The sequence below is a fragment of the Oryctolagus cuniculus genome, chromosome 14 (genome assembly GCF_964237555.1).
Source record: "Oryctolagus cuniculus chromosome 14, mOryCun1.1, whole genome shotgun sequence".
NCBI lineage: Eukaryota > Metazoa > Chordata > Mammalia > Lagomorpha > Leporidae > Oryctolagus > Oryctolagus cuniculus.
Window position 1 is genome coordinate 25,410,007 of NC_091445.1, and position 13,729 is coordinate 25,423,735.

Consider the following 13,729-nt stretch of genomic DNA (forward strand, 5'->3'; position numbering starts at 1 on the left):
CATAGTGGTGACCACTCATTAACTGAAGACTAGATAAAGAAATTATGGAATATGTACACCATGGAATATTATACAGCAGTAAAAAAAACCCAAATCTGGTCATTTGCAACAAAATAGATGAAATTGGAAAATATCACACTTAGTGAAATAAGCCAGTTCCAAAGGGACAAATACCATATGTTTTCCCTGACCTGTGATAACTAATAGAGCACCTAAAAGGCAATCTATAGAAGTGAAATTAATATTTTGAGAAGCAATGACCTTGAACAGCCTTTGTTCTGACTGTTGATGGTAAGGCTGAACGAGTGGTGACAAATTCTTTCAATTTCTGTTTGTTATGGAAAGTCTTTATTTCACCTTCATTCCTAAATGAGAGCTTTGCAGTGTACATCATTCTGAGTTGACAGTTTTTTTCTCTTAAGACTTGGAATACATCTCACCATTCTCTACTCTCCTGTAGGGTTTCTGATAAGAAGTCAGCTGTGACTCCAATTGGAGATCCTCTGAAAGTAATCTGGCATTTCTCTCATGAACATTTTAGAATCTTTTCTTCATGTTTTACTATGGAGAGTTTGACTACAATGTGTTATGGTGAAGATCTTTTCTGGTCATATCTACTGGGAATTCTATGTGCTTCCTGTACTTAGATGTCCCTTTCTTCAAATTAGGCAAGTTTTCTGTTATTATGTCACTCAAAAGGCTTCATTTGAAGATATTTATAACCACTCATATCAGAGTTTTCCAAATTAAATAATAGCCATTTCTATATCATTGTTGTCTGTTTGCTTCATTCTTCAGAGTTTTTAAACACAAGTCACGGTGTTACTATTAACTATACTGCAAGAACACAGCACCTGATTTTCCTTTCAATCCTACATTTTTTCTTTCAATCCTACATTTTTTTCAACTATGTGTCATATCTTATAAGAAGTCAAGAACATCACACAATAAAGACTAAACAACTAAAAGTTCATGTAGTAATAGGAGATGATGAAATTTCTGGAGATTTGGGAGAAAAGAGCATTGAACTTCTGAACTTCTGTATCATAATGACTTGCAAATACAATTGAATTTTGAGATTGTCAATTCAGTGTGACAGAACATAAATCTTCATGGGAGCTGATTCACAAATATACACAGATTTGCAGTTAAAACTCTGCATGCTGTACAAAAAGTTCCAGAAATGAAAATACACAGAAGGAAAACTAGCAAACAAATACACCTAAAAACAATAGTAGACAGTTTCTGACTATTTTTTGTACTTCTCTTTGAGTACGAAAATTACTCGATAGAGACCATTCTAATAAAGAATGCTATCTAGTAGGAAGGTGCATTTTTAAAATCACACGGCAATAGCTACCTCGCATGATACTTATTAATAACATTCCTGATAATCTTACATTGATGGTAAATTTCAGCCGGAATGACAAATTTCTTTGATAGTTCCTCAGATGTGTTGATTTACTTATGAATATCTTCATTTTAAGTTATAGTAAAGAATGATCAGTCAAGTTGTGGAGATCAAAATGTGATTCACTTAGTTCTTTCAATGCAAAGATGCAATGAAAACCCAGGAGACAGTTTTCAGTGCACTTAGAACCTTTTGTTATATGGAGGGGGCGGGGGGGGGGGCAGACAGCAGACTATCCCCTGGCATTGTGTAATTATAAAGCTACAAAAATGAACATTCAGTGATTGGTATATATTACGTAAGTGCCAAGTTCTTATATGATCTTGTTACTCCATTGCATGGCCTCTGTGTACAGAGAATAAAACCCAGACTCTTCACCTATGTACCCGTGTGGCCTCTTCCTCTCCAGCCCACAGCCCCTTATCCTGATTTCCTGTGCTTCATCCACTTCATCCCTCCTTCTGTCCCAAAATCATGCCTGCTTTCTCCCAAGTTCTTGACCCTTCCTTTTATCTAGAATGTTCATCCCCAGATCTCCTTTTCCTCCAGGTGAAATGAAATGTATCTGAAATGGAATCTTTTTCTGATTGCAGTAGCTAAAGCAGCAGTCCACCATCCCATTAACCTGTTGAGTTCATTGTGTAGCATTGCCTTGATTACATTTTTGATATCTGCTTCCCTCTCTTTCCTACACCACACCGGCATTAGAAAGCATCAGCACCCAGACAGCAGGGAGGCTGAAGGGGTTGTTTTCACTGTAGCCCAGGTTGCAGAACACTGCTGGGGGTAGTGGTAGTTCCAGAACTATTAATGACATGAATGGATGATTCCTGTTTTTCAAGATAACGTTATAAGATAGGTATGGTTTTGTTATACATGTGAAAAATGTTTCAACCGAGTTGATTAGTAAGTCTCTGGAGTTTGGAATTCACCTGGTAGGAATGAATGGTGTTCTTGCTACCATTCTCTTCAATCACTGGAGATAGGTACATGCTTTTCATTTTCAAAGTAGGACAGACTAGGCAATGACACGCCAGTTCCCCATAGGCAACTGGTGTAATGCATTATCTTTCATTATATGTGTGTTCTTACAAAATGTTTCTTGTTTTGGGGGCATATTTTTATAATTTACATAACATTACACAAATTAAAAAGACCTGTCCATACATCTGGTCTATTCTTTTTCATTGATGCAGGGACATTCACAGTGGTACTGACCACATTCTTTGAATGCCTTTTTCTTGGTCAAGTGAAAATCATTGAAAGCCACTAGAAAAGAGTGTTCTCAAAATAAGTGGGTTTCTGAAAAAAAAAAAAAAAGCAGTATTAAGTATCATTTCTATATTTAAAAGCATAGGCAAAAGTTGAGATAAACTTATGATTATTAATTATTATTTTACCATCTGTTTAAAACTTACTTAAAATTATGAAAAAAATAACTTAGTGAAATTATGATGAAAATAGGACCCCATTGAAATTGATGAAGGAGATTGCATAGAGATCCTTTTATAAAACGATAATGACAAAAAAAATAAAACTCAGGTGGTTAAATATAAAATGCCTATCATTTAATTTCTTTCTGTACTATTTTTGTTCAGATCAAAAATAATACTATATTGAGAAATTTCCTTTGTATTTGATTCCCAAAGTAGTAGCTATGATTTGCTGTACTTTCTCTCTAAGCTTTATCAGGGTGTATCAAAGTGCTTATCTTGTTAATTACCTGTTACTATAAATTTCTATATGGAGCTACCATATGATTTTCTAATGAAAATCAAGGCTAAAAGAAAAAAGTCCTTTAAAAATCCATTCCACATGCTATTTTTTAAATGTTTATCTATTTTTCATTTTATTTGAAAATTGGGGAGAGAGAAACAGAGAGAGAAAGAGAAACAGAGAGAGAAAGAGAAACAGAGCGAGATCTTTCATCCCCTGGTTCATTCCCCAAATACTCGCCACAGCCAAGGCTTGGCCAGGCTGAAGCCAGGAACCTGGAATTCAAGCCAGGTCTCCCATGTGGGTGGCAGAGTCCCAAGTACTCGAGCCTCCCAAGGTGTGCATCAGCAGGATGCTGAACTGGAAGCTGGCACTCTGATATGGGATGCAGTCATCCCAAAGGTGACAGCTGAACTGCTGGGCCAAATGCCCACCCCTCATCTTCTGTTATTTATTAGCACACTTCTGCATTTCTAGCATAAATCTGTCAATCTTGCATGCACACACAATATTTATTTGTATAAAAATCAACTCTCAATCAATGTTATTGAGATGTAAACTTTTATAATCACTCAGAGTAAGATGGGAAGTAGGAGAAGTTAGCATATGTAGAAATAAAAGGAGTGTGAGTTACTGTTCCTGGTTTCTGGTGAGAGGTCAGCAAGTTCAACAGAGATAAGAACTTGGATGAATATTTTGAACATGTATGTTATTTGAACTTGGGGAAGATAGAGAAAAAAGGAAACAAGAGGGCCTATTAAGAAGTATCTGAAGTATTATCGGCTAGGATAAAGAGATATGCACAAGTTCTGAGCCTAAGTTTGGGTGCAGAACTATTGAGGCTCAGGTGGGAATGAACATGACATAGAAAGGACGCAAAGTGAATCCGATAAATAAATTTGGACATTACAGATTCTAAAATTAGTGAAACTTTATAACCTCAGTTGTGGGTTTCTTCAGTTGTTGAAAAGTAGAAAAGCCAATCATTTGGGGCCCCATGGAGCAAACCACTTATTCCACCAGCTTTGTGTATGTTTGAACCATGTAGTTATATGTAGCTTTTATTCCATTTTATTTCTCATCTCTTTATTTGAAAGAGTTCCTCCTATTAGTTACGGCTGCTTTGTCTCCTGAGACTTCAAAGCATTTTGTTTGAATTTGTTTTGTATTAGAGTTACTTGCTTCTTAGGGGGAATTTTTTTCTTAATTTTCTCTGTAACAGCTCCTATTTCCAGCACTGTATTTAGCCTAGTTCCTTCCATGTAAGTTACAAAATAAGTATTTGTTAGTGAACCTTACTGCACAGAGAATAGCAAGCACTTTGTTTTGTAGCCATATGCCTCGTGTCTGTTATGTCTGCAGAAATACCAGTAAATTTGATGGTCAATTTGATGCTGAAGAAATACCACAGCCTGAATGATATAATAGTTCTGTTGTTGCTGTTTCGATGCCTCAGTGACTCAAGGAGTTAATGATTAGGAAACTACTCCATAAACCATAAAGCTCGGTGCAGGCGAAACACAGTTGGGTGTTTTTGAGAGTATTCAGTCGTAATCGTTTAAGATTTGTTAGATTGGAGCTCATTTTTCACATCTTCGTATGTAAGCTGTGTTTGTATGTGTTTACAGACAATCACAAGGACTGTTCTGGTGTGTCCATACATCTCACACGGCAGCCGTAAGTACTCAGTCTTCCTGAGTGAGCAACGACTTTAAGATCTTTGAGAATTTGAAAGGAGAAAAGTCACTGTATTGTGTATCTGTATTGTTTATCCCAAACCCAAATTGACTGAGGTAAAGCACTGAATATGCGCTATCTCAGTGTCCTGTGGGTCAGGAATCGGAGCACTGCTTAGCTGGTCCTCTGGCCAGTGGTCTCACCCGGAGGCTGCGGTGACATCAGTCATCTGGAGGCTCCATTAGGGAGGAGCCACTTCCAAGATGACTCGGTGGTTATAAACAGGGACATTCACAATATGACTGCAGGCTTCCATCACAGAATAAATATGCAAAAACCTAAGAGAAGGCAAAGCCATGGAGGCCTGAATGTTCTTGTAACCTGATCTTAGAAGTGAGAAAGCATCCCTTTGCCACTTTCTATTTGTGAGAAGTAAGTTACTTCAGTTATTTTGACCCAGACTCAATGGGCTGTGTGTGTGTGTGTGTGTGTGTGTGTGTGTGTGAAAGAGAGACAGACACAGGGAGAGAGAGGGAGAGAGAAAAGTGGGGGTTGGGGGAGATGATAAGGGCCTGGCCCACATTCTTGTAGAGATTGACAAGTCCCAAATCATAAAGTGAAGCTAGAAATTGAGGGAAAGTTTGATGTTACATTCTTGAGTATAACTGCCGTTTGTAGATCAAGTCCCTCCTTCACAGGGGATCTCAGTGTTTTTCCCTTCAGCTGATGGGAGAGGTCCAACCACGTATGGAGAATAACCTGCTTTATTCAGAGTCTGGTGTCAGTGTTAATCACATCTGTGATACTAATATCAATACCTTCCCAGCAGCACCCAGACCCATGTTTGACCACAGCACCAGGCACAGTAGCCTAGCCAAGCTGATAAACGAAATTTACCATCACAGGAACCTATAGTCTGCCTTAGCAAGAAAAGAAGTGATTCTTAAGAAAAAACTATGTATAAAGGTACCTCAAAAAGTTCATGGAGATGGAATTAAACGATAAGTTTATTTTGGTGCAAAAGTTTTTGAAATCTATGCATAGTAGTTTTTGAATAACATGTATTTTTCATGAACTTTTTGAAGACTTACAACATATAATCTACCTGTTTGTCCATATTATTTCATTTTAACATCTTACAAGAAACATATTTTATACATTGACTCTGATAATCGAGAACAGTGTTACTTTTTCTACAGACAGCCTTTAATTGCTGGCATGTACCTTATGATGTCTGTTGATACTGTTATACCAGCAGGAGAGAAAGGTGAGTTGTCATCATTTATTATTTACCATCACCTCCTTACCTGATTCATAGGAATCAATTTGCAATATATTTTATAAACTTTTTAAAAGACCAAGATTTTTGACTCCCTGAAAAATAAACCAATTCTTTATCGTCCTTGGATTTAAAATAGATTTTTGTGTTACCCTAATCCAAGGGTTTATTGCTTTTCCATTCTCTATTTATTGAGCTTCTAAGAATTGAGCCCCAGGGGTAGGTAGGAGGTTATATAATTAAAGAATAAATCTTGAGTATTTTACCAGTCAATCATCCATTCTTTAGATGCAAAAGACAAAGTGCTTTGTGTACAGCACACTAACTACTGCACAGAAAGATTCAAAAACCAGGAGCCCAGCTAATCCATCACCTGCTCAGTCTTTGAACTTAGAGAAACTGAGTTTTGTTTCCCTACTTTTAAAATGGTGAAAGTGATAGCAGATTTTCCAAAGTTGGCAAAAAGCTATGAGAGTAGGAATATTGTTTACCAATGTTTCTGAATTTCCTCTAGTGAAAGCACCATATTAAATTTTTTATTGGGAATTTTTAGAAGTCAATGACCAGTATGGCCTTTTTGTTACTGTTCATTCATCTATTATAAAATAAATACTTTTGAATATCTATGTATTAGATTATAAAAAAGGAAAAGTATCTGAAATGCTCCCTTCTCAACAGGAACTGTTAAATCTAGCGATCCAAGGTGTTTGCTTTTGAAATTTTTCAAAAATCCTTTTTTTCCAAAAGTAAAATAAAATCAGTTTATAAGTTTTTAACTGGATGCAATTGAAGATAAAGGTAACACATTAAGCCTGCATTTTCACTGACAGGGTATTTTGATTTCAACCTGATCATTTTGCTTATCAGTAAAATGAAAACGCAAGCCAAGTGGTTCTTATTTTATCTTCATAAAATGGCTGCCATAGAATAGGTGTTTAATGTCTCCTGAGCACGTGATGGACTGTGTGTTGGCTACATTAGGAAACGCCAATGCCTATCATCTTGTGAATTCTCTATTCACAGTTTTAACCAAGAATATCATTTTCTAGAATAGTGACTTTTTCTGTGCTTTTGGTTTTCACAGTGGTAAATTCTGACATTTCATGCCATTATAAGAAGTATCCAATGCATGTGTTTGCCTACAGAGTGCACACTCACCATTTAGGTAAGAACGTAAACAGTGTGTTAAATTATTGATTTCTGCCATTGTGATTTCTATTATGTAGTGTAAAATGTATGTATATTTGGCCTTTGATCTGTTCCAGTGAAAGAGATTTTGCACTGCATCTTGGCTTTTTTTAGGCTGTCTCATCATACCGTTTTCATTGAGATACTTAGCATTTTGGGTTCTGAAACTATTTAGATTATGTTATAAAATAGGAAAGTAAATATGCCTTTTGTGTTTGAGTACCTTATGTGATTACATTTGTGTTTATTACAGGGAAGGTAGTAAGTGGGTACAGACTAAGAAATGGACAGTGGACACTGATTGGACGCCAGAGTCCGCAGCTGCCACAGGTGTGTGGAATCTCTTCAATTTTCAGAGAAAAAACCATCAGAGAAAGTAGAAATCTTTATACAACCTTTGTGAATTTCTCTAGAATCTAAACATCTCTACCTCTGTTTTTACTGAGTATCTGAGCTGTATAACCTCTTTTTTTTTCTTTTTTACAATTTCCAATTTGGGACTTTGCTTGTTGATTCTCTCCATATATTCTGATCACTTTTGTGGATGCTTTTCTATCCTACTGTGCAGTCTCAATGTTTCAAAGAGCTCCTGTGTTACTACCTTTATTCCCATTTCTATAGGATGCATTTGTTAATAGTATTGTTTCTTCATTCAAAGTTTGGTATTCTTGTCATAAATAGAATTAATTAATTAAAGGTAAACCTCTTTTGTAGTATTTTGTTTATGTTTAATTTTGGGGTAATGTGTAATATTCGTACACCTTGATGGGGCTTGGTGCAGTGTTTCAACAGGTGCATATGGTATCAGCTGATCACATCAGGCAGTTTGTATCCCTGCTTCCTCACCCTTCCTCAGTGTTAGAGACCACCAGCTCTTCTCTGCCAGTTCTTTGTATGGTTCTGTGTTCACCCCATTATAATGTGGAATGTTAGAACCTACATATCTGAAGGAAATGAAATGAGCATATGAAAGAGATACCTGCACTCCCATGCTCATACAGCATTGTTTGCAAATCCAGGATGTGGAATCAATCTAGATGTCCATCAGTGGGTGAACACATAAAAAAAATGTGGTATCTGAATATGCACAATAGAATCTTATTCAGCCATAAAGGATGAAATCCTGTCATGTGTAGTAAAATGAATGGAACTGAGATACTGTGTTAAGTGAAATAAGCCAGGCATAGAAAAACAAATACCACATGTTGTCTATCATACGCATAAGTTTTTTAAAAGTTGACATAAACTTAGAATAGTTATTACCAGAGCCTGGCAAGGGGATTCAGGAGGAGAGAGGGTTATTGGATAAGGGCCACCAAAAAAAAAGTCAAATAGAAGTAAAATGTGAGCTCTTTTGATGAAGCCGAGTGTTTCTGTCTGTTTGTCTGTCTTCATCTGCTCCTCCCAGAGTGCTCCAGGTATCACATTATTATTATTATGTTTGCTTCTGGGTTTTACTGTTGATTTTGTGACTCCTTGTGTTTGTCTTCCTGTAGGCTTTCTACCCTGTGGAACACCCAGTTGATGTTAGTTTTGGTGACATCCTGGCAGCAAGATGCGTGTTCACTGGTGAGGGAAGGACAGAAGCCACGCACATTGGGTATGGCTCTGCACATCCTGTGGTTCAAAGAGGTTTCACTGTGAAGAGACGTGACGATAGGTCGCAGTTACCTTTGAGAATTAATTGCATGTTCTTTGACCTTGTTGTGTATGTGTGTATGTGCCAACACACTGCAGCATTTTATCCTTTCAGAAGCCATTGATTTGCATACACCCATGTCCTGTGTGTGCTTTCTCATGCTTCTGTTCCCCATACACAGCATCTAATGATTCCTGCAGCCTCTCACTTCCACACATTATGGCCGCCTCTGACATCTTCATAAAGAAAATCATGGTTATGAATTTTTTCTCAAGTTTTCCCCTTGACTTGTGTTTGAATTGAAACAGATATGTGGCATATGCATTGGTAGTGCCCATTAAATATTCAGAATCCTGATTTTCCCTCTACCTCTTAAAACTTCTAGGTATTCCATCACTTTAGTTGTGTATGCTACCAAATGAGGATTAAGAACAGTCAACACTTTTCCAAAAAGGAATGTCCAGAATTTGAAATAATTTAAAAAATACCAAGACTCCTTGAAATGATCATATTTTATAACATTAAGTGAAATATTCAAAGCACTGTGAACTCTTTCAAAAGGACTTACATACATAAAAACTGAAAGATAAAGTCTCTTACCATGCATTTTGTAAAAAAGAATCAAGGAGCCTCCTTTTTGTGATAACAGGGCTTTAAAATATATACAGATGCTGCCTGGAAGCAAGAGCTTTCAAGCATTTAAGTCTTTATCAAAGAGAAGTTACAGAAAGTCAGCATCTGAGAATGTGCACTGGATGTACTGCCAGGACCCTCCTAACACTAACTGTTCATTGTAAGGGGAAAGGGAACAAGTGCATTTAAAAGTGCATTTCATACTATTCTTTATGTCACTCTAAAAGGGTTTTATATTAAGAATCTACTTTAAGTCTAAAGATAGAAAAATGATATAATATATAGTAAAACAGATTTTTCAACAGCTTTGCTTTACATATATTTGGTAAATTTGGGAAGATGCTTAAGGAAAGCAGTAAACTTGCTGAATTACAGGAAATGACAATGGTAAGAGGTAGACTAACAGCATGGACCTAACTAAATATGGAAGAGTCTGATGGTTCACATCTAAATATATGAGATAATGGAATTCAGAGGGCAATGATCCGCTCTTCTCTGCTCTGTGTTGTGAAGTACTGTGAAAATGTTCCTGAATGCCATCAGTTATTTTATTAGCCATTGAAACTGGCAAAGTGGTTAAGAAAAAGTGTCTCTTTCAGAATCTTTCAACATCCCATGTATTGATTTACAAATAAGTGTGGAAAAAGTAGAGTTTTTTGCTTAGAGATCTCTTTGCAATTTGGCAACCTTATAACTTTGGCCAGAATCGATCCTTTGAGTTTGCTGTGTAGGCAGTATCAGCCACTGAAAATAATGACTAGTTCTAATGCTAGCAGGAGAGGCCAAAGTGATCTCTGGAGGCCTCTTCTAGTTCCATGAGTCTAGAATAACTCTAATCTTTTATAAAATGTGCATTTTGCTTTAAAATAATACCCTAAAATCACTATACTGATCTTTCCTTTTGTAAATCTCATGCTAGCTAAAGGAAACATTGTTTTGTAATATAAATGAAATAGAAAGGAATTAAAGGAAATTAAATGACTTAGTGAGTCTATATTCTAATAATTAACTTCTACTACCGAAGAAGCTTCTTTCCAGTGATATGATAAACTAATAAGAGAAGATTGAGTAGACTTACGCATGAACAAAACTTTCCTCCTAGTACAGCATAGACCCATAGCAATTCACAGCCTTCTTTAGTTTTAGCAGGATTAACAGCAGTTCTGAATCTTATTTATGAAGAGATGGGCCCAACCTTCTACCATAGGATTTCAATGGAGAATGCAATCAATAAAAAACTAGTACTTTATGGTATCTATTGAATCAGATGATACTCTATAATCTTCCCCCTTTGTCTACCCACCTCCCTCCCACTGGACACAAGTTTGAACCCTGAGCCTGAAGCATTTTATTCAGTAATCACAATTATCCAGAGGTACTTTGGAGCCAATAGGAGTCCCTTTGGTTTACTGTTAGAACCATTTGCTTCCAGTTTTAAAACTTTTTTTTATTAAGATTTATTTCTTATTTATTTGAAAGGCAAAGTCACAGAGAGTGGAGGAGATAGAAAGAGATCTTCCATCTACTGGTTTACTCCCCAAAATGGCCACAACGGCAGGGGCTGGGCCAGGCTGAAGCCAGGAACCAGAAGCTTCTTCAAGTCTCCTGCACAGGTGCAGGGGACAAAGCACTTGGGCTGTCCTCCACTGCTTTCCCAGGTGCATTAGCTAGGAGTTGGATTGGAAGTGGAGCAACTGGGTCTTGAACAGTCAACCAAATGGGGTGCTGGCATCACAGAAAGAGACTTAACCTGCTATGCCATGACACCTGTGCCAAAATTTCATGTTCTGTGGCCATCCAGAGACCAGGTTTTACAGGAAAAATGTGTTGACAGTGGCCGACTAGGATGATGTTCAGTTGAGTATTTCTTCAACCTAATCCAAGCTTAACTCTGAATTATGCTAGAAATATTAGACCAGAGAAACTTTGCTTTGGTAGATCAATCATATTTAAATAACAAAAAGGCACTTTTTAAAATAGGAACTGATCTTCTCCATACCAGAGATTCATCTCAAAATGCTACCTTTAAAAATAGGTGTGTGTGCCGTACAGCACTGTGCCGTAGCAGGTAAAGCCGCTGCCTGGGGTGCCAGCATCCCATATGGGACCAGTTTGAGTCTCAGTTGCTCCTCTTCTGATCTAGCTCTCTGCTATGGCCTGGGAAAGCAGTGGAGGATGGCCCAGGTCCTTGGCTCCTGCACCCATGTGGGAGACCCAGAAGAAGCTCCTGGCTCCTTGCTTCGGATCAGCCCAGCTCTGGCCATTGCAGCCATCTGGAGAGTGGACCAGCAGATGGAAGATCTCTCTCTCTCTCTCTCTCTCTCTCTCTTTCTCAGCCTCTGCCTCTCTGTAACTTTGCCTTTCAAATAAATAAATAAATCTTGAAAAAAATAGGTGTCATTAACAGACTAAATTTCCATCACCAGATGAATGGATAGTAAGTATTATATATACACAATGGAATGTTATTCGGTCTTCAGGGGTAGGACACCCTATCAGTTGTGACAACTTGTATAAATCTCATAGACATTGTACTAAGTGAAATAAGCAGAGGACGGAAAAACAGATACCTAAAGGTTTCATTTATGTAGAATTTACCAGAGTTGAACTCAGAAATGTCGAATAGAATGATGATCACCATGTCTGAGGGTTGTTGATCAAAGGCTACAACATTCCAGATACATAGGAAAAATAAATTTCGAAATCTGTTGCACAGCAGAATGATTATAGTCAACAATGCAGATTTCAGGGGTGGGAGTTGTGGTGCTACTTGGGATACTTGCATCTCATATCAGAGTGCCAGTTTGAGTTTAGCAAGTTACTCTGCTTCTGAAACAGCTTCCTGCTAATGCTCCTGGAAAGGCAACAGATAGTGCCCCAAGTACTTGGGTCCCTGCTGCACAAGAGGGAGACAGCTACAGCTCCAGGCTCCTAGCTTTGGTCTGGCCCAGTCCCTGCTGTTGCTGGCATTTGGCGAGTGAACCAGTGGATCAAAGATCACTCTGTCTACCTCTATCACTGAGCCTTTCAAAATAAATTTTAAAAAAAGTAGAATTTTTGAAATAAGAATAGTTTTCAAGAATCTCACCCAAACCTCCTTTCTCTCTGTCTCTCACTGTCCACTCTGCCTGTCAAAAAAAAAAAAAAAAAAAAAAAAAAAGGGCTGGCGCCGTGGATCAGTAGGCTAATCCTCCGCCTGCGGCGCTGGCACCCCGGGTTCTAGTCCCGATCAGGGTGCCAGATTCTGTCCTGGTTGCCCCTCTTCCAGTCCAGCTCTCTGCTGTGTCCCGGAAGTGCAGTGGAGGATGGCCCAAGTCCTTGGGCCCTGCACCCACATGGGAGACAGGAGAAACACCTGGCTCCTGGCTTCGGATCAGTGTGGTGTGCCGGCTGCGGCAGCCGTTGGAGGGTGAACCAACGGTATAGGAAGACCTTTCTCTCTGTCTCTCACTGTCCACTCTGCCTGTCAAAAAAAAAAAAAAAAAAGGAATCTCACCCAAAAGAATTATGGGAAGCAAAGTAAAGGATATGCTAATTAGATTAATCACTCCCCAGTAGTAGTGGAAGTGTATATCTATGTTATAATGTCAGGTTGTACATCTCAAGGATCTAGAAAAACTGCAGCAAACCAGACCCAAAACTAGTAGGAGAAGAGAAATAATTAAAATCAGAGAAGATATCAACAGTATTGAATCAAAAAAAAAAAAAAAAAACATTACAAAAGATCAGCCAAATGAAGAGCTGGTTTTTTGAAAAAATAAACAAAATTGAAACACCATTGGCCTAACTAACTAAAAAAAGAAAAGATCAAAATCAATAAAATCAGAGATGAAAAAGGGAATGTAACAACAGACACCACAGAAATAAAGAGAGACATCAGAAATTACTACAAAGAATTGTATGTCAGCAAACAGGGAAATCTATCAGAAATGGATAGATTCCTAGACATGTGCAACCTACCTAAATTGAACCATGAAGACAGAAAACCTAAACAGACCCATAACTGAGACAGAACTTGAATCAGTAATAAAGTCCCTCCCAACAAAGAAAAGCCCAGGACCTGATGGCTTCACTGCTGAATTCTACCAGACATTTAAAGAAGAACTAACTCCAATTCTTCTCAAACTATTTGGAACAATCAAAAAAGAGGGAATCCTCCCAAATTCTTTCTATGAAGCCGGCATCA

At 37.8% G+C, this 13,729-nt stretch overlaps 1 protein-coding gene across 6 annotated transcripts in view; it reads left to right on the plus strand.

Moving 5' to 3' along the window:
• PAM (peptidylglycine alpha-amidating monooxygenase) overlaps positions 1-13,729 on the plus strand; it is a 338,531-nt gene that overhangs the window by 243,008 nt on the left and 81,794 nt on the right. For all 6 annotated transcript variants that reach the window (XM_051853947.2, XM_051853946.2, XM_051853949.2 and 3 more), the window contains 5 exons: positions 4,756-4,804; positions 6,004-6,071; positions 7,168-7,248; positions 7,525-7,601; positions 8,768-8,871. In XM_051853947.2, coding sequence (XP_051709907.1) covers positions 4,756-4,804; positions 6,004-6,071; positions 7,168-7,248; positions 7,525-7,601; positions 8,768-8,871 — 379 coding nt within the window. The remainder of the gene's footprint in view (positions 1-4,755; positions 4,805-6,003; positions 6,072-7,167; positions 7,249-7,524; positions 7,602-8,767; positions 8,872-13,729) is intronic.